This window comes from Coregonus lavaretus, assembly GCF_964263955.1.
Source record: "Coregonus lavaretus genome assembly, chromosome: 9".
NCBI classification, from domain to species: Eukaryota; Metazoa; Chordata; class Actinopteri; order Salmoniformes; family Salmonidae; genus Coregonus; species Coregonus lavaretus.
In genome coordinates, this window is record NC_139996.1 from 1,840,127 (window position 1) to 1,861,499 (window position 21,373).

At 45.6% G+C, this 21,373-nt stretch overlaps 1 protein-coding gene across 4 annotated transcripts in view; it reads right to left on the reverse strand.

Moving 5' to 3' along the window:
• Positions 1-611: 611 nt before the first annotated feature.
• The window catches only part of LOC311135436 (NACHT, LRR and PYD domains-containing protein 3-like), a 28,685-nt gene continuing 7,923 nt past the window's right edge, over positions 612-21,373 (reverse strand). For all 4 annotated transcript variants that reach the window (XM_084169388.1, XM_084169385.1, XM_084169386.1 and 1 more), the window contains 10 exons: positions 11,600-11,716; positions 11,174-11,258; positions 10,816-11,044; positions 8,654-10,409; positions 8,187-8,360; positions 5,963-6,136; positions 3,829-4,002; positions 3,245-3,418; positions 2,880-2,926; positions 612-2,370 (listed from right to left, as the gene is read on the reverse strand). In XM_084169388.1, the coding sequence (XP_084025514.1) occupies positions 1,847-2,370; positions 2,880-2,926; positions 3,245-3,418; positions 3,829-4,002; positions 5,963-6,136; positions 8,187-8,360; positions 8,654-10,409; positions 10,816-11,044; positions 11,174-11,258; positions 11,600-11,716 (3,454 nt within the window). In that variant the 3' untranslated portion in view covers positions 612-1,846. The remainder of the gene's footprint in view (positions 2,371-2,879; positions 2,927-3,244; positions 3,419-3,828; positions 4,003-5,962; positions 6,137-8,186; positions 8,361-8,653; positions 10,410-10,815; positions 11,045-11,173; positions 11,259-11,599; positions 11,717-21,373) is intronic.

Here is a 21,373-nt window from a genome sequence, read left to right on the forward strand (position 1 = left end):
CGTTCAGCCAGAGGCACACTCCAACATTCAGACAATTTACAAATAAAGCATTTGTGTTTAGTGAGTCCGCCAGATCAGAGGCAGTAGGGATGACCAGGGATGTTCTCTTGATAAACGTGTGAATTGGACCATTTTCTGTTCTGCTAAGCATCCAAAATGTAACGAGTACTTTTGGGTGTCAGGGAAAATGTACGGAGTAAAAAGTACATTATTTTCTTTATGAATGTAGTGAAGTAAAAGTAAAAGTAGTCAAAAATATAAATAGTAAAGTAAAGTACAGATACCCCAAAAACTACTTAAGTAGTACGTTAAAGTATTTTTACTTAAGTACTTTACACTACTGGTTAACTCTCTTTCTTAGCTAGCTGGACTATGCACTTGCCTCTGCTATCAATACACTGTGCTAACATTAGCCTAGACTGGACCACAGAAAACAACCGTTTTAAACAGTTGTAAAAACCCACTTCTTCCAGACAGAATAGTTCCTGTAGATTCAGACTTACTCATCACCAATCTTTTGTTATGTCTCGTGGGTTTCATAACCACGTCTGTATAACAATTCAATAATGAGGAGACGGGAGACAGGAATCAGTTCAACCATTTATCTGGAACGTGATCATCTCAACACATACAAACCCCCATGATGCTCTGCAGCACAACCCCAATATACAACAAATACATACATAAGTAAATGGATACTAAACAAAACTCATAGAGGAATTTAAATGTTCAGTTGTAGAAAGTAGGGCCATGGGATAGGGTCAGAAAGGTCAGTATGTTTGATAACTGGTTCCAGAGGTGACATAACAAGCATAAGGTCCATTATAACACAGTGAAGTAGAGGTGGGAGCTAAAAGCAGACATGGACAGTGAGACGGTGTGAGGAGGTCAGGGGTGAAACACTAGATCAGGACAGGTAGAAATGGCAGGGCTGGAAATAGACACAGAGACACATTCTGATCATGGCTCAGACCTGACCTGAGACACCCAAACAGATGATGCCATAGCAAAGTCCTGTCCAGTAGGCTATATGGGATTTCCTTTCATCAAAATCCAGAACGTGGACATGTGTCCAGTGTGTGTGTGTGTGTGTCCACTGTTTGTGTGTGTGTCCAGTGTGTGTGTGTCCAGTGTGTGTGTGTGTGTGTGTGTCCAGTGTGTGTGTGTTCAGTGTGTGTGTGTGTCCAGTGTGTGTGTGTGTGTGTGTGTGTGTGTGTGTGTGTGTGTGTGTCTGTGTGTGTGTCCTGTATGTGTGAGTGTCTAGTGTGTGTGTGTGTGTGTGTTCAGTGTGTATGTGTCCAGTGTGTGTGTGTCCAGTGTGTGTGTGTGTGTGTGTGTCCAGTGTGTGTGTGTGTGTGTCTGTCCAGTTTGTGTGTGTGTCCAGTATGTGTGTGTGTGTGTCCAGTGTGTGTGTGTGTGTGTGTGTGTTCTGTGTGTGTGTGTCCCCAGTGTGTGTGTGTGTCCAGTGTGTGTTTGTGTGTGTTCAGTGTTTGTGTGTGTCCAGTGTGTGTGTGCTCAGTGTGTGTCTGTGTCCAGTATGTGTGTGTGTATGTGTGTGTGTGTCTGTGTTCAGTGTGTATGTGTCCAGTGTGTGTGTGTCCAGTGTGTGTGTGTGTGTGTGTGTGTGTGTGTGTGTGTTTGTGTCCAGTATGTGTGTGGGTGTGTCCAGTGGGTGTTTGTTCAGTGTGTGTGTGTGTCCAGTGTGTGTGTGTGTGTGTGTGTCCAGTGTGTGTGTGTCCCCAGTGTGTGTTTGTGTTCAGTGCATGTGTGTGTGTTCAGTATGTGTGTGTGTCCAGTGTGTGTGTCCAGTGTGTGTGTGTGTGTCCAGTGTTACCATGGTTATTATTCACAGGGACACTGAGGAGTCAACCTGAACCCTAAACCCTGGATAGAGGGGCTCAGTAAATGTGGTGTAGAATGTGTTCAGGTGGGTCAGTGTGTCAGAGGAGACTCTGTAGAAGGACAGAGTGCCGGCTGGCCAGTCCAGATACACTCCTACTCTGTGGGGGCTGGAGGAGGGGACCTTTATGGTAGTGGACTTATTATTGTGCCAGGCAGAGTAACTGTTGTTAAAGCAGGTCAGACTCCAGGACTTGTCATTACATCCAATCCTACAGTCATCACCCTTTCCTTTCCTGCTGATTCCTTTATATGTCACTCCTACATCAGCCCAACAACCACTCCACTCTACCTCCCAGTAACAGCGCCCAGTCAGACCCTCTCTACACAGCACCTGTCTCCAGATCTCAAATCTCTCTAGGTGATCAGGATACGGCTGCTCCTCTATCTTACATGTCACCTTTCTGTTCTCCTCAGACAGAGAGAGGTATCTGTTTACTGTGTTTAGGTCCAGTGTGAGATCACAGACATCTGATGGATGAAACCAGACACAATATTAGAAATCATCATCATTCACATTAGAATGTTAACTCACTTTTCACGAATTCATTTAATGTAGATGTTTCTAGGTGTCAAAAGGAGAAGTTAAGGTAACTTGAGACTTGTTGAATGATCATATGTTATACTGTATGGTAATATAAAACACACTTATTCCCGTTAATTACACACACACACACACACACGCTGGCCACACGTCCTGAACACACACACACACATCATGAACACACACACACTGGACACACACACACCTTCATGAACACACACACACATTTCTATTGTAACAGGAACACGCCACACACATACACAGACACACACATTGTCAACTCTTTGTAAACTTTGGTGTCCCTGATTTGTGCTTCTGTAGAACTACATCTGATATTTAATATGACCAAGTAAGTAATGATGGTGGTCTTTGACTTTGACTTCACTTGAATTAAAACGTATTCTTAGTCATATTCTTCACAGCAGTCAACACTCACATTTTCTAAGTCCAGGTTTCATTGTGTTCTCTCCACCATGTTCCACACTGTAGCGGTAAGCAGAAGAACAGACAGTCATTGAGGGATACACATGAACTCACACACACACACACACCTGGACACACACTGGACAAACACACACTGGACACAAACACACAGACAAAGTTATATGCCGACACACACACTGGACACACAAACACACACACACACACACTGGACACACGCACACACACACACACACTGGACACACACACACACACAGTCAGCATATAACTTAGTCCAAGTGGTGGTCAGAATGTTTGTCTTAACTAGCCTGATAACTTCAACATGTCTGATATGAACATTGACATAAACCCTCTACATACTTGAGTTTCTCCAGTCTGCAGTGTGGATCCTCCAGTCCAGCAGAGAGCAGTCTGACTCCTGAGTCTCCTGGGTGATTGTAGCTCAGGTCCAGCTCTCTCAGGTGTGAGGGGTTTGACTTCAGAGCTGAGACCAGAGAAGCACAGCCTTCCTCTGTGACTAGACAGCCTGACAGCCTGTAAAGATTAAAATCATATTAAAACCACACTGCTATTCTTTGGTGTTGAGTAATTTTCTTTCTGAGTGAGTAGATAACATGTTTCTAAACACTACTAAAAGTTATCCTGATGATGCCATGATTGAGAAAGATCATGAATGAATCATGAATAATAATGAGTGAGAAAGTTAGAGGCTACAACAAAACATACTAACCTCTCACCATTAACCTCAAATAAAAGGTGACATTCTGTTCTGTCGCCTAATATGAAACATTCTATCTCAAATCCAAAATGCTGGAGCATAGCGCCCAATTAAAACACTAAGCTCCACTGTCCAAACACATATGGTGTGGACTATGTGTGCCTGGTAAACACATGTGGATCTGGTGAACAGTTATCACTTGTTGACCAACTACAGGAATACTGACCTCAGAGTCTCCAGTTTACAGTGGGGATTCCCCAGTCCAGCAGAGAGCAGCTTCACTCCTGAATCCTTCAGGTCATTGTTACTCAGATCCAGCTCTCTCAGGTGTGAGGGGTTTGACTTCAGAGCTGAGACCAGAGAAGCACAGCCTTCCTCTGTGACTAGACAGCCTGACAGCCTGCAAAGAGTCAAATCATATTAAAACCACACTGCTATTCTTTGGTGGTGAAAATAGTGGCAGTATATTTATTCAACATTTTCAGATACATCAGAGTCCTGAAACCTGCCATATCTATTCATATATGTATATATACACTACCAGTAAAATGTTTGAACACACCAACTCATTCAAGTTTTAAAAACATTTTTTAAAACTATTTTAGAATAATAGTGAAGACATCAAAACTATGAAATAACAAATATGGAATCATGTAGTAACCAAAGAAGTGTTAAACAAATCAAAATATATGTTATCTTTCAGATTCTTCAAATAGACCCTTTGCCTTGATGACAGCTTTGCACACTCTTGGCATTCTCTCAACCAGCTTCATAAGGTAGTCACCTGGAATGCATTTCAATTAACAGGTGTGCCTTCTTAAAAGTTAATTTGTGGAATTTCTTTCCTTCTTAATGTGTTTGAGCCAATCAGTTGTGTTGTGACAAGGTAGGGGGGTATACAGAAGATAGCCCTATTTGGTAAAAGACCAAGTCCATATTATGGCAAGAACAGCTCAAATAAGCAAAGAGAAACGACAGTCCATCATTACTTTAAGACATGAAGGTCAGTCAATACGGAACATTTCAAGAACTTTGAAAGTTTCTTCAAGTAAAGTCACAAAAAACATCAAGCACTATGATGAAACTGGCTCTCATGAGGACCACCACAGGAATGGAAGTTCCTAAGTTACCTCTGCTGCAGAGGATAAATTCATTAGAGTTACCAGCCTCAGAAATTGCGGCCCAAATAAATGCTTCACAGAGTTCAAGTCACAGACACATCTCAACAACAACTGTTCAGAGGGGACTGTGTGAATCAGGCCTTCATGGTCGAATTGCTGCAAAGAAATCACTACTAAAGGACACCAATAAGAAGAAGAGACCTGCTTGGGCCAAGAAACACGAGCAATGGACATAACACCGGTGGACATTTGTCCTTTGATCTGGAGTCCAAATTTGAGATTTTTGGTTCAAACCACTGTGTCTTTGTGAGAAGCGGTGTGGGTGAACGGATGATCTCCGTATGTGTGGTTCCCACCGTAAAGCATAGAGGAGGAGGTGTGATGGTGTGGGGGTGCTTTGCTGGTGACACTGTCTGTGATTTATTTAGAATTCAAGGCACACTTAACCAGCATGGCTACCACAGCATTCTGCAGCGATACGCCATCCCATCTGGTTTGGGCTTAGTGGGACTATCATTTGTTTTTCAACAGGACAACATTACCCAACACACCTCCAGGCTGTGTAAGGAGAGTGATTGAGTGCTGCATCAGATGACCTGGCCTCCATAATCACCCGACCTCAACCCAATTGAGATGGTTTAGGATGAGTTGGACGGCAAAGTGAAGGAAAAGCAGCCAACAAGTGCTCAGCATATGTGGGAACTCCTTCAAGACTGTTGGAAAAGCATTCCAGGTGAAGCTGGTTGAGAGAATGCCAAGAGTGTGCAAAGCTGTCATCAAGGCAAAGGGTGGCTATTTGAAGAATTTCAAATATAAAATATATTTTGATTTGTTTAACACTTTTTTGGTTACTACATGATTCCATTTTTGTTATTTCATAGTTTTGATGTCTTCACTATTATTCTACAATGTAAAAAATAATAAAAATATAGAAAAACCCTTGAATGAGTAGGTGTGTCCAAACGTTTGACTGGTACTGTATATAAATGAATTAATGTATCATTATTAACAGTAGATAACATGTTTCTAAACACTACTCAATTAATCCTTGTGTGTGTCCAGTGTGTGTGTGTGTGTGTGTGTGTGTGTGTGTGTGTGTGTGTGTGTGTGTGTGTGTGTGTGTGTGTGTGTGTGTGTGTGTGTGTGTGTGTGTGTGTGTGTGTGTGTGTGTGTGTGTCCAGTGTGTGTGTGTGTGTGTCCAGTGTGTGTGTGTTCATTGAGTGATACAGGAATACTGACCTCAGAGTCTCCAGTTTACAGTGGGGATTCCCCAGTCCAGCAGAGAGCAGCTTCACTCCTGAATCCTTCAGGTCATTGTTACTCAGATGCAGCTCTCTCAGGTGTGAGGGGTTTGACTTCAGAGCTGAGACCAGAGAAGCACAGCCTTCCTCTGTGACTAGACAGCCTGACAGCCTGTAAAGATTAAAATCATATTAAAACCACACTGCTATTCTTTGGTGTTGAGTAATTTTCTTTCTGAGTGAGTAGATAACATGTTTCTAAACACTACTAAATTAATCCTGATGATGCCATGATTGAGAAAGATCAAGAATGAATCATGAATAATAATGAGTGAGAAAATTACAGAGGCTACAACAAAACATACTAACCTCTCACCATTAACCTCAAATAAAAGGTGACATTCTGTTCTGTTGCCAAATATGAAACATTCTATCTCAAATCCAAAATGCTGGAGCATAGCACCCAATTAAAAACACTAAGCTTCACTGTCCAAACACATATGGTGTGGACTATGTGTGCCTGGTAAACACATGTGGATCTGGTGAACAGTTATCACTTGTTGACCAACTACCTAAGAATAGTAAAGCCCCCTTTACTGGCTCAAACAGCCGACCAATTAGCCTGTTACCAACCCTTAGTAAACTATTGGAAAAAATGGTGTTTGACCAGATACAATGCTATTTTACTATAAACAAATTGACAACAAACTTTCAGCATGCTTATAGAGAAGGACATTCAACAAGCACAGCACTTACACAAATGACTGATTATTGGCTGAGAGAAATTGATGATGAAAAGATTGTGGGGGCTGTTTTGTTAGACTTCAGTGCGGCTTTTGACATTATCGATCATAGTCTGCTGCTGGAAAAACGTATGTGTTATGGCTTTACACCCCCTGCTATATTGTGGATAAAGAGTTACCTGTCTAACAGAACACAGAGGGTGTTCTTTAATGGAATCCTCTCCAACATAATCCAGGTAGAATCAGGAATTCCCCAGGGCAGCTGTCTAGGCCCCTTACTTGTTTCAATCTTTACTAATGACATGCCAATGGCTTTGAGTAAAGCCAGTGTGTCTATGTATGCGGATGACTCAACACTATACACATCAGCTACTACAGCAACTGAAATAACTGCAACACTTAACAAAGAGTTGCAGTTAGTTTCAGAATGGGTGGCAAGGAATAAGTTAGTCCTGAATATTTCCTAAACTAAAAGCATTGTATTTGGGACGAATCCTTCACTAAACCCTAAACCTCAACTACATCTCGTAATGAATAATGTGGAAATTGAGCAAGTTGAGGTGACTAAACTGCTTGGAGTAACCCTGGATTGTAGACTGTCATGGTCAAAGCATTTTGATACAACAGTAGCTAAGATGGGGAGAAGTCTGTCCATAATTAAGCGCTGCTCTGCCTTCTTAACAACACTATCAACAAGGCAGGTCCTACAGGCCCTAGTTTTATCGCACCTAGACTACTGTTTAGTAGTGTGGTCAGGTGCCACAAAGAGGAACTTGGGAAAATTGCAGTTGGCTCAGAACTGGGCAGCACGGCTGGCCCTTGGATGTACACAGAGAGCCCTTAAAAGTACACGGGAGCTAACAGTGATGACATGCATGGCAGTCTCTCCTGGCTCAAAGTGGAAGAGAGATTGACATCATCACTGCTTGTTTTTGTGAGAGTTGTCGACGAGCTGAATGTACCGAGCTGTCTGTTTGGAATACTGGCACACAGCTTGGACACCCATGCATACCCCACAAGACATGCCACCAGAGGTCTCTTCAGTCCCCAAGTCCAGAACAGACTATGTGAGGTGCACAGTACTACATAGAGCCATGACTACATGGAACTCTATTCCACATCAGGTAACTGATGCAAGCAGTAGAATCAGATTTAAAAAACAGATAAAAATACACCTTGTGGAACAGCGGGGACTGTGAAGAGACACACACACAGGCACATACACACATACATATAGACACTCACTCTACACACACGTACACATGGATGTTGTATTGTAAATATGTGATAGTGGAGTAGTGGCCTGAGGGAACACACTAAATGTATTGGGTAAAGTGTTATGAAATGTAATGTCATGTAATATTTTAAATTGTACATAACTACCTTAATGTTGCAGGACCCCAGGAAGAGTAGCTGCTGCCTTGCCAACAGCTAATGGGGATCCTTAATAAATACAAATACAACTACAGGAATACTGACCTCAGAGTCTCCAGTTTACAGTGGGGATCCCCCAGTACAGCAGAGAGCAGCTTCACTCCTGAATCCTTCAGGACATTGTTACTCAGATCCAGCTCTCTCAGGTGTGAGGGGTTTGACTTCAGAGCTGAGACCAGAGAAGCACAGCCTTCCTCTGTGAGTCCACAGAATGACAGCCTGACAAAGAAATCATCATGATTTCACAAACACACTGTTAATTTAACACCAGTAGTGTAGAAGGACAATGGCAGATGCATTTGGTTTATTCTCTTAAACAACATATAGATTCATCTTCCGTCTCCTAGAATTGTATGGTCATATTGTTATACTAATGTGAACACCAATGCACTGATTCAGCAAGCTTTTCAATTTAATATGATATATGATATACAAATTATAATACATATATTTTTCTAAACTGAATATTTCTTCCTGATGATTAGTACTTAAATGTCATTTTATGTACTCACAGAGCAGCTCTGGAGGCTTTGACCACTGGCAGCAGCCTCAGAAGACCTTCCTCTGATCTTGAGTATTTCTTCGGGTCAAACACATCCAGCTCCTTTTCTGAAGTCAGCAACACAAAGACCAGAGCTGACCACTGTGCAGATGACAGTTTGACTTCTGAGAGACTTCCTGATCTCAGGTAGCTTTGGATCTCCTCCACTAGAGAATGGTCATTCAGTTCATTCAGACAGTGGAACAGATTGATGCACCTCTCTGGAGAGGGATTCTCCCTGATCTTCTCCTTGATGTACTTGACTGTTTCTTCATGGCTCTGTGAGCTGCTTCTTGTCTTTGTCAGTAGACCTCGTAAGTGCTTCTGATTGGACTCCAGTGAGAGGCCCAGAAGGAAGCGGAGGAAAAGGTCCAGGTTTCCTGTCTCACTTTGTAAGGCTTTATCCACAGCACTCTTGTAGACAGTAACTTCAGTAACTTGTGGTTCGGCCATTAGATTCTCATTGTTGTTGATGAATGAGAGGAACACATATACAGCAGCCAGAAACTCCTGAATGCTCAGATGCACGAAGCAGTACACCTTGTCCTCGTAAAGCACACATTCCTCTTTAAAGATCTGTGTGCACAATCCTGAGTACACTGAGGCTTCATTGACATCAATGCCAGCCTCTTTCAGGTCTTCTTCATAGAAAATCAGATTGCCATTCACAAGCTGTTGAAAAGCCAGTTTTCCCAATGACAGAATGATCTCTTCATTCCAGTGTGGACCTTTCTCTTCTTTCCCAAGATACTTTTCATTCTTCTGTTTGGTATGAAACTCCACAAGGTGTGTGTACATCTCAGTCAGAGTCTTGGGCATCTCTTCTCTCTTATGTTTCAGCATGTGTTCAAGGACTATTGCAGAAATCCAACAGAAGACTGGAACGTGGCACATGATGTGGAGGCTCCTTGAGGTCTTTATGTGTGAGATGATTCTGCTGGCCAGGTCCTCATCACTGAATCTCTTCCTGAAGTACTCCTCCTTCTGTGGGTCATTGAACCCTCGTACCTCTGTCACCTGGTCAACACACCCTGAAGGGATCTGATTGGCTGCTGCAGGTCGGGTAGTTATCCAGAGGAGAGCAGAGGGAAGCAGATTTCCCTTGATGAGATTTGTCAGCAGAACATCCACTGATGTTGACTCTGTGACGTCACAACAGATCTTGTTCTTCTGGAAGTCTAGGGGCAGTCGGCACTCATCCAGACCATCAAAGATGAACAGAACTTTGTACTTGTCATAGTTGGAGATTCTTGATTCTTTGGTTTCCATTGAGAAGTGATTGAGAAGTTCAATCAAAGTGTGTTTTTCCCCTTTCATCAAATTCAGCTCCCGAAAAGGGAATGAAAATACAAATTGGACATCCTGATTTGCTTTTCCTTCAGCCCAGTCTAGAATGAACTTCTGCACAGAGACTGTTTTTCCAATGCCAGAGACTCCCTTTGTCAGCACAGTTCTGATAAGTTTGTCTTGTCCAGTTAAGGGTTTGAAGATGTCGTTACATTTGATTGCAGTCTCTGGTCTTGCTTGTGTCCTGGTTGTTGTCTCAATCTGTCTCAGCTCATGTTCATTATTGACCTCTCCTGTTCCACCCTCTGTGATGTAGAGCTCTGTGTAGATCTTATTGAGAAGTGTTGGGTTTCCTTGTTTAGCGATCCCCTCAAATACACATTGAAACTTCTTCTTTAGATTAGATTTGAGTTCACGTTGGCAAATCATAGCAAGCTCATCTGAATTAAGAAATAACACAGAGGATATTAATTTTACGTCTGTTTTAATGCCTACAGTATTGTAAGACTGTGTTATAAAGTTGTAAATTATAATCATTTATTCTCTTAACTGACAGTATAAATGTGTAAATGTTTTCATAATGCATTCCACACTGGAGTGACTGATTCTATGATTATCATTATGATTATTATTATTCGTATTATTGATCGTATCATTAATGTTGTCTCCCTCTGTCTAAATTAATCACCACAACACATCCCTGCTGCTACTTGATGAGGTCACTAGGTGTTGTGTTAAGGCTGCTACAATATCATTGAGTTACACAGCTACTTTCGCTGTACTTTAGCTACAACTTTTAAATGTTTGTTATAAAACAGCATTCAACATGAGGCAGACAGCTCTTACTTTTCTCCAGTGTGTCAGCAAGCTCCTTCTGGTTCATTTTCCTCAGGACGTGCAGTGTGATCTTCAGAGCCCCCTCTCTGGCACTGCTCTCCTGCTTCTCATCTTCAGCATCCACCACTTCCTTATCCTGCTTCTGACTCTCAAAGCCTTCTGGGAGTTCTGAACTAAGAATCCTCTTGAACATCTTCAGCTCCTTCTTTACAAATGTCATAATATTCTCTTCAAGCAACTGAAATAAATAAAGTAAATAAGTTAAGCAAGAGAAGAAATGCTTTCTTATGAACACATTAATGAATGATTGACAGATCAACTTTACTTGAGGTAAACAAAAACACATGAACATAACAGGACCACATACACTGAATATGGAGGCCAGGTCTGTTTGATGACTCTGGGAAGACTGACCACTGAGAATCTCTGACTCTGATCGCTCCTGTTGGTTTCTGTGGACAAAACATGAGATTACATCTCCTCATCCAGGGAGTGCACACACACACACACACACACACACACACACACACACACACACACACACACACACACACACACACACACACACACACACACACACACACACACACACACACACACACACACACACACACACACACACAGGGAGGGAATGTAGTGTTTGTTTAATATTGTTTTAGGACTATGAAAATGGAAAAAAGGATTCGCCAATGGATTATGAAAACAACAAAAATAAATGGGAAAATGGGAGAGTAGAAATGACTAGTGACAGTGTTGTTTAACTCACTGACCATGACCCATGAGTTCTTCTTACCTTTGTTCAGTAGAAAAGTCTCCCTCTCTAAACAGTATAGGACGATCCATAGACTGGTCACTCTTCATGGACACACAGCTGGGTACAGGGGAGGCTGGTCTCTCCTGCTTGATTGGACTTCAACACAACAGAGACAAACATTACATCTCTTTTGTTGTTCAACACAACATCCATAATGGCTGCTCTGAATACTGCTAGCTAGCATGAGGATGAAAAGGGCAATTTTCCGGGAAAATTAGCAGTATTTCAATCTTCTCAACCATCCCTGCATTGAGGTACGTTTTTCTACCCCATATCTTGCTCCACGGAAAAGATCAATAGGCAGGACTCTCTTAAAATTAAAATGTTTTTAGTGTTCTTTTTACTATTTTACCCACAAGCCAGCCAGGCCTTCATCACTCAGAAGAAAAGGACAGCTCAACATACTGCGGTATCTGTTAACCGGCCTAGTTCCAGGGTACGCATGATTTGCACCCTGGGGTATCCCGATTCACCCGGGAAGGGATCTTTTTTTTTTTTTTTACTTAATTCAAAAGTTAGGAAAGTTCCTATTGCCAGGGTTTAGAACTTTAGTGAATGTATGTCAGAGAACAGATGATGACAGAGAGAACATGGCTGTGTGTTTAAATGTCCTTTATCAAGTCTATTCCTAGAAACATTGAACCGCTGTAGTTTACAACAATTCTAATTTCTAAAGTGGAAGTTGGGAGAGTTATATTCGGGTGTTTCAGTGAAACAATTATAGTTTCTGAGGTGGAAGTTGGGAAAGTTATATTTGGGAGTTGTGGTGAGGGAGGCCCCGCTCTCTCCTTTCCCAGATGTTTAGTTCATTTCATTCCGATCTCCTCTGCATTATTGTAGCCATTTGCTGCAGCCTGTCAACTATGCCTCTGCCTATCCCTGTTCTCTCCTCTCCGCACAGGCTACACAAACGCCTCACACCGCGTGGCTGCTGCCTCTCTAACCTGGTGGTCCCTGCACGCACCACACACCTGGAGTTCCAGGTCTCAGGCAGCCTCTGGAACTGCCGTTCTGCTGCCAACAAGGCAGACTTCATCCCAGCCTATGCTACCCTCCAGCACCTCGACTTCCTGGCGCTGACGGAAACATGGATTACCACTGAAAACACTGCTACTCCTACTGCTCTCTCCTCGTCTGACCATGTGTTCTCGCATACCCGAGAGCATCTGGTCAGCGGGGTGGTGGCACAGGAATCCTCATCTCTCCCAAGTGGACATTCTCAATTTTTCCCCTAACCCATCGGTCTATCTCCTCATTTGAATTCCATGCTGTCACAGTCACTAGCCCATTTAAGCTTAATATCCTTGTCATCTATCGCCCTCCAGGTTCCCTTGGAGAGTTCATCAATGAGCTTGACACCTTGAAAAGTTCCTTTCCTGAGGATGGCTCACCCCTCACAGTTTTGGGGGATTTCAACCTCCCTACGTCTACATTAGACTCATTTCTCTCTGCCTCCTTCTTTCCACTCCTCTCCTCTTTTGACCTCACCCTCTCACCGTCCCCCCCTACTCACAAGGCAGGCAATACGCTTGACCTCATCTTTACTAGATGCTGTTCTTCTACTAATCTCACTGCAACTCCCCTCCATGTCTCCGACCACTACTTTGTATCCTTTTCTCTCTCGCTCTCCTCCAACACTACTCACTCTGCCCCTACACAGATGGTAATGCGCCGCCGCAATCTTCGCTCTCTCTCTCCCGCTACTCTCTCCTCTTCCATCCTATCATCTCTTCCCTCTGCTCAATCCTTCTCCCTCCAATCTCCTGATTCTGCCTCCTCAACCCTCCTCTCCTCCCTTTCTGCATCCTTTGACTCTCTATGTCCCCTATCCTCCCGGCCGGCTCGGTCCTCCCCTCCAGCTCCGTGGCTTGATGACTCATTGCGAGCTCACAGAACAGAGCTCCGGGCAGCTGAGCGGAAATGGAAGAAAACTAGACTCCCTGCGGACCTGGCATCTTTTCACTCCCTCTTCTCTACATTTTCTTCATCTGTTTCTGCTGCTAAGGCCACTTTCTACCACTCTAAATTCCAAGCATCTGCCTCTAACCCTAGGAAGCTCTTTGCCACATTCTCCTCCCTGCTGAATCCTCCTCCCCCCCCTCCTCCCTCTCTGTGGATGACTTCGTCAACCACTTTGAAAAGAAGGTTGACGACATCCGATCCTCGTTTGTTAAGTCAAATGACACTGCTGGTCCTGCTCACACTGCCCTACCCTATGCTTTGACTTCTTTCTCCCCTCTCTCTCCAGATAAAATCTTGCGACTTGTGACTGCAGGCCGCCCAACAACCTGCCCGCTTGACCCTATCCCCTCCTCTCTTCTCCAAACCATCTCCGGTGACCTTCTCCCCTACCTCACCTCGCTGATCAACTCATCCTTAACCGCTGGCTATGTCCCTTCCGTCTTCAAGAGAGCGAGAGTTGCACCCCTTCTCAAAAAACCAACACTCGATCCCTCTGATGTCAACAACTACAGACCAGTATCCCTTCTTTCTTTTCTTTCCAAAACTATTGAGCGTGCCGTCTTTAGCCAACTCTCTTGCTATCTCTCTCAGAATGACCTCCTTGATCCAAACCAGTCAGGTGCTGCCTTTGATACTGTGAACCATCAGATCCTCCTCTCCACCCTCTCCGAGCTGGGCATCTCCGGCGCGGCTCACTCTTGGATTGCGTCCTACCTGACCGGTCGCTCCTACCAAGTGGCGTGGCGAGAAGCTGTCTCCGCACCACGTGCTCTCACCACTGGTGTCCCCCAGGGCTCAGTTCTAGGCCCTCTCCTATTCTCGCTATACACCAAGTCACTTGGCTCTGTCATATCCTCACATGGCCTCTCCTATCATTGCTACGCTGACGATACACAACTAATCTTCTCCTTTCCCCCTTCTGATAACCAGGTGGCGAATCGCATCTCTGCATGTCTGGCAGACATATCAGTATGGATGACGGATCACCACCTCAAGCTGAACCTCGGCAAGACGGAGCTGCTCTTCCTCCCGGGGAAGGACTGCCCGTTCCATGATCTCGCCATCACGGTTGACAACTCCGTTGTGTCCTCCTCCCAGAGTGCGAAGAGCCTAGGCGTGACCCTGGACAACACCCTGTCGTTCTCCGCTAACATCAAGGCGGTGACCCGATCCTGTAGGTTCATGCTCTACAACATTCGGAGAGTACGACCCTGCCTTACACAGGAAGCGGCACAGGTCCTAATCCAGGCACTTGTCATCTCCCGTCTGGATTACTGCAACTCGCTGTTGGCTGGGCTCCCTGCCTGTGCCATTAAACCCCTACAACTCATCCAGAATGCCGCAGCCCGTCTGGTGTTCAACCTTCCCAAGTTCTCTCATGTCACGCCGCTCCTCCGCACACTCCACTGGCTTCCAGTTGATGCTCGCATCTGTTACAAGACCATGGTGCTTGCCTATGGAGCTGTGAGGGGAACGGCACCTCTGTACCTTCAGGCTCTGATCAGTCCCTACACCCAAACGAGGGCATTGCGTTCATCCACCTCTGGCCTGCTGGCTCCCCTTCCTCTGCGGAAGCATAGTTCCCGCTCAGCCCAGTCAAAACTGTTCGCTGCTCTGGCACCCCAATGGTGGAACAAGCTCCCTCACGACGCCAGGACAGCGGAGTCACTCACCACCTTCCGGAGACATTTGAAACCCCACCTCTTTAAGGAATACCTGGGATAGGATTAAGTAATCCTTCTACCCCCCCCCCCCCCCTCCCCCCAAAAAAATATTTAATAAATAAAAAAGACAAAAAAAAAATGAAAATATATATATATATATAAAATAAGAACAAACAAATAAAAATTAAAAAATAAATTGTAAAGTGGTTATCCCACTGGCTATAGGGTGAATGCACCAATTTGTAAGTCGCTCTGGATAAGAGCGTCTGCTAAATGACGTAAATGTAAATGTAAAATGTAAATCTCTCATCTACTCTGAGTTCAGATGGGGAAACAGAGGAAGAGTTTCATTCCAAAACGCTATATATCCATTTTCAGAAATGTTCGTAAATTAACTTCTATTGTTTAAAGAAATTATCAAATAAATGTTGTGTTTTTTCACTATCTAATCATGGCAGGGGGTTTTCAATGACAGACATGTGTTTGTTTAAAATCGATCACATAATGGCTTCATTTCAGAGAGACAAATGTTTTTTTTTGCTAAATGCTATATATCTAACTCACTCTCAGAGAAACAAGTAGTACTGATAGATTTTACACAGTTGAATGTAACAAATAACTACATTTTTAATAAAGAACTGTACAAATGATACACTTGTGACATCAATATTTAAATATTTTTAAAAAATAATTCAATACAGTAATATGAGATCTGTATGTAAAACATTTACATTTGACTTTTTAGTCATTTAGCAGATGTATTTTATCCAGGGTCCGGATTCCCAAAATCATTTTAAGGCCAAGTTCATCATTAGAATCTTCGTAGGTGTCACGATCGTCGATAGATGAAGCGGACCAAGGCGCAGCTTGATAAGCGTACATACTTTATTGAGTACACACACGAACCAAAACAATAAACAAACGATACGTGAAATCCTAGGTTACAACACAAACCTTTCGGAACAAGATCCCACAACGTAACATGCCAACAGGCTGCCTAAGTATGTTCCCCAATCAGAGACAACGAGCTACAGCTGTCTCTGATTGGGAACCACCCTGGCCAACATAGAAATACACGATCTAGAACGACAAACCTAGAAAACTAAAGAAGGAAAAATCCACACCCTGGCTCAACATTTAAGAGTCCCCAGAGCCAGGGCGTGACAGTACCCCCCCCCCAAAGGCGCGGACTGCGACCGCGCCAACCAAACACAAGAGGGTAGGGGCCGGGTGGTCATTCCGCCTCGGCGAAGTATCCGGCTCCGGGCGTGACCACCACACTCTCTCTACCCCCCCGTTGCGCCCCTGGTCTGGTCTGGCCCCTCTGGCCGGAGCTGGACTGAACACCGGTGGAGCGGATTGCTCTGGCTCCGGCGTGGAGCAGCTGACCGGTGCCGGACCAGGCACGGTGGAACAGGCACGGACCGTGCCGGACTGACGACGCGCACCACTGGCTTGGTGCGGGGAGCAGGAACAGGCCGGACCTGGCTGGCGACGCGCACCACTGGCTTGGTGCGGGGAGCAGGAACAGGCCAGACCGGGCTGACGACGCGCACCACTGGCTTGGTGCGGGGAGCAGGAACGGGCCGTACCGGGCTGACGACGCGCACCACTGGCTTGGTGCGGGGAGCAGGAACGGGCCGGACCGGGCTGACGACGCGCACCACTGGCTTGGTGCGGGGAGTAGGAACAGGCCGGACCGGGCTGGCGACGCGCACCACTGGCTTGGTGCGGGGAGCAGGAACGGGCCGGACCGGGCTGACGACGCGCACCACAGGCTTAGTGCGGGGAGCAGGAACGGGCCTGACCGTACTGGGAACACACCACTGGCCTTGTGCGGGAATCAGGAACGGGCCGGACCGGACTGGTGACACACACACCACTTGCTTGGTGCGAGGAGCGGGACTGGGTTTCCTCATAAACCTCCGCTCCCTCTGCTGCCTAACCAGTTCCTCTCGCCGTGCCTCCACACTCTCCTTCTCCCTCGTGACCAGTGGCCCCCGTAACCTGGCGGCCTCCTCTGCTAACCTGCTGAACTGCTCTATCGCGGCCTCCTGCTGCCTCGTCGTCCACGGCGTGAGCCCCCCCCCCTAACATTTTTTGGGGCTTGTCTATCCCCCGTGAACATGGCCTCCATGGCTCTCACCAGACTCTCACTCTTCTCCTCCCAAGTCCATCCTCTCTCCTCTTCACGCTGCTTGATCCAGTCGTGGTGGGATCTTCTGTCACGATCGTCGATAGATGAAGCGGACCAAGGCGCAGCGTGATAAGCGTACATACTTTATTGAGTACACACACGAACCAAAACAATAAACAAACGATACATGAAGTCCTAGGTTACAACACAAACCTTTCGGAACAAGATCCCACAACGTAACATGCCAACAGGCTGCCTAAGTATGTTCCCCAATCAGAGACAACGAGCTACAGCTGTCTCTGATTGGGAACCACCCTGGCCAACATAGAAATACACGATCTAGAACGACAAACCTAGAAAACTAAACAAGGAAAAATCCACACCCTGGCTCAACATTTAAGAGTCCCCAGAGCCAGGGCGTGACAGTAGGAGCATTGTTAAATCTCTGAGCTGTTTCCAAAAAAAACATCGTTATTAACGTTGCACTTGAAAACGGTCGTAATCTAACACCTGCCTCAGACCACTCGTAGAACAGCTGAGTGAGTCGTTAGATGCTATTTTGCCCTTCCGCGTGACTTTATACACAGAAGATCTCTGCTAAACATAGAATCACATGGTTTATCCGTCTCTCTGTGATGCCGATAGATTCAGAACAAAGTTGAGTACAAATACAAAGTTGACAATGTCTTTGCAATTGATTCAAACAAGGGAAGTACATAAATTTGCTTCAAATGAAAACTGAGATGACTGCATTAAAATATAAACAGTAGGCTATAGGCCTATTTCAATCATATTGAAATATATTCAATGTTCAATATATTTAGTTTTATTTTGCTACTAGTAGGCTACTGTCTGTAATTTGTCTCAATATATTTCATGATATGTAGCCTAACATGTGAACAATGATGTGCCGAATCTGTGATTTAGAGCATTATTATTGTGTAAGCATTAGAATAAACTATCTCAATATTTACAGCCGTAGGTAGTAATATCTTTCTAGAAGCTGATCCGTGGTCAGTATTGTGAAATAATTATAATGTTAAGGAAAGATTTTAATGGAGAAAACTGATCCGAGAGCAGCGCCCACCTTCTTTCGATCCTATCAGTATCGATACATGCTCCACCGGACGTGATACCTTGCCGTGCTCTGATCCAGTTTCTACTGGTCTGCCTGCGGATATGGAACTCTGACCTGTTCACCGGACGTGCGACCTTGTCCCGAACCTGCTGTTTCGACCCTCTCTCTCTCTCTCCCTACCACACCTGCTGTCTCGACCTCTGAATGCTCAGCTATGAAAAGCCAACTGACATTTACTCCTGAGGTGCTGACGTGTTGCACCCTCTATAACCACAGTGATTATTATTTGACCCTGCTGGTCATCTATGAACATTTTAAAATCTTGAAGAACGATCTGTCCTTAATGGCCATATACTCTTATAATCTCCCCCCAGCACAGCCAGAAGAGGACTGGCCACCCCTCAGAGCCTGGTTCCTCTCTAGGTTTCTTCCTAGGTTCCTGCCTTTCTAGGGAGTTTTTCCTAGCCACCGTGCTTCTACATCTGCATTGCTGCTGTTTGGGGTTTTAGACTGGGTTTCTGTATAGCACTTTGTGACAACTGCGGATGTAAAAAATTATAATTGGGTACTCATATTAAGCAGACCAGGCCAGGGTTTAGGGTTTGAGAAGTCAAAGAAGTAAAAATGACTTCCTTAGTTGTTGGTGTAATGAATACTCGGACAGAGTGGTAAGATCCAATCGCAGAATAGCGATGCTTTATTAGAGTACAGACAAGGGAATAGCTTAATCGTGGTCGGGCGGGCTGTGGTCAAAACCGGGCCAGGCATAGAAAGGCAGAGGTACCAATGGAGCGGGCTTAGTCGTAGTCGAGGGCACAGGCACAGGATCAGAGGACGGTAATCACTGGGGTAGACAAGCAGAGGATTAAGCAATTCAGGGAGTCAAACAACAAGGCACAGGTCGGATACACGGGTAATCAAAAACAACAAACTCTCTCTCTCTCTCGGAACAAAACGCTTAGCAAGTCACAATGGAACAATACCTCGCACCGACTGAACTTCTGAGCACACCTCATATCCTACCCTAATTACAGACAGGTGTGCTCAGAACTCAGGTGAACCAGATCGAGTCTGATGACTCCCCCTCTCTGTAGATCGGGGAAGTGTCAGACTCCGTCTAGACCCAGCCAACCCCCGATCCCTTACAGTATCCCCCTCCCCAGGGCCGGCTCCTGATGGCCTTCTACCTCTACCGGGTGGTCTTCCTCTGGGTCGGGGTCCTGGATGATCTGGGTGTTCAGCGTGGAAAGTGGTCTTGAGAGCGGGATCCAGTATGTCCTCAGAAGGGACCCAGGACCGTTCCTCGGGTCCATATCCCTCCCAGTCCACGAGATATTCGATGCCCCCTCGTCTCCGTCTCGACTCCAGTATCTCGTGGACTGTATAGGTGGTGTCCTGTTCATCTTCCAAAGGTGGTGTAGTAGGTTGTTGAGCGATTGGGGGGTACATCGGGCTATAGTGGACAGGTTTCAACAGGGAGACGTGGAACGTAGGGTTTATCCTGTAGTGTCGGGGAAGTAACAGACGGTAGGTGACAGGGTTAATACGTCTCAGTATCTTAAAAGGCCCGATGTACCTGGGTTGAAGCTTCTTGCAGCTCCGTCGGAACCGCAGGTCCCGGGTAGACAGCCACACTCGTTGCCCGGGGTGATAAGTGGGAGTAGGTCTCCGGCGTCGGTCGGCGTAGGTCTTATGCTGCTGTGAGGCCTGACTGAGATGTTGATGGGCCGTCTCCCAGACCTGCGCACTCCGACGGAACCACTCGTCCACCGCCGGTACCATCCCTGATGCGGCATCCCACGGGAACAGGGGTGGTTGATACCCTAGAACACACTGGAAGGGCGTTAGGCGTAGGGAGGTGTGAATGAGTGAGTTCTGAGCATACTCTACCCAAGGAAGGAATCGGCTCCACTCTTGCGGCTGCCGCGAACATTGTTGCCGTAGATATTTCCCAATTTCCTGGTTGAGCCGTTCTGTCTGCCCATTGGCCTGGGGATGATATCCGGAGGTTAGGCTAACCGAGATGCCCAAGCGTTCGCAGAAGGCCTTCCATACCTGGGATACAAACTGGGGTCCCCGGTCGGAAACAATATCCTCCGGGACACCAAACTGCCGGAACACCTGGTTAAACATAGTCTCAGCCATCTGAGTGGCGTTAGGCAAACGGGTCATGGGTACTAACCGGCACATCTTGGAGAAGCGATCGATGACCACGATAATTACAGTATGGCCCTCAGATTCTGGTAGATCTGTAACAAAGTCCATAGCAATGTGCGACCAGGGTCGTTGAGGAGTTACAATTCTTGGACCCGGGAATATAAGAGACAGTGAATTGGAAACGGTTGAAGAATAAAGACCACCTTGCCTGTCGGGAGTTCAGTCGTTTAGCACTGTGAAGATACTCCAGATTGCGGTGATCCGTGAGCACTTGGAACGGATGATCTGCTCCCTCCAGCCAATGTCTCCACTCCTCCAGTGCTAACTTCACCGCCAGTAATTCACGATTTCCCACGTCGTAGTTCTGCTCGGCCGGATTCAGCTTCTTAGAAAAAAAAGCACAGGGTCGTGATTTAGGCGGCTCACCTTGGCGCTGGGATAGCACGGCTCCAACTCCAACCTCCGAGGCGTCCACCTCCACGATAAACGGCAAGGTAGGATCCGGCTGGCATAAAATGGGAGCTGTGGTAAATCGTTGTTTCAATGTCTCAAAAGCCCGCACTGCCCCCTCCGTCCATTTCAGACCACGACCCTTGTAGCTGGTCATCGCCGACAGGGGAGCTGCGGTTGTGCTGAAATTACGCACGAACCGTCTATAGTAATTGGCAAACCCTAAGAATCTCTGGAGCTCCTTCACCGTCTGGGGTTGAGGCCAGTCTCGTACAGCTTGTACCTTGGATTCATCCAGTTTTACC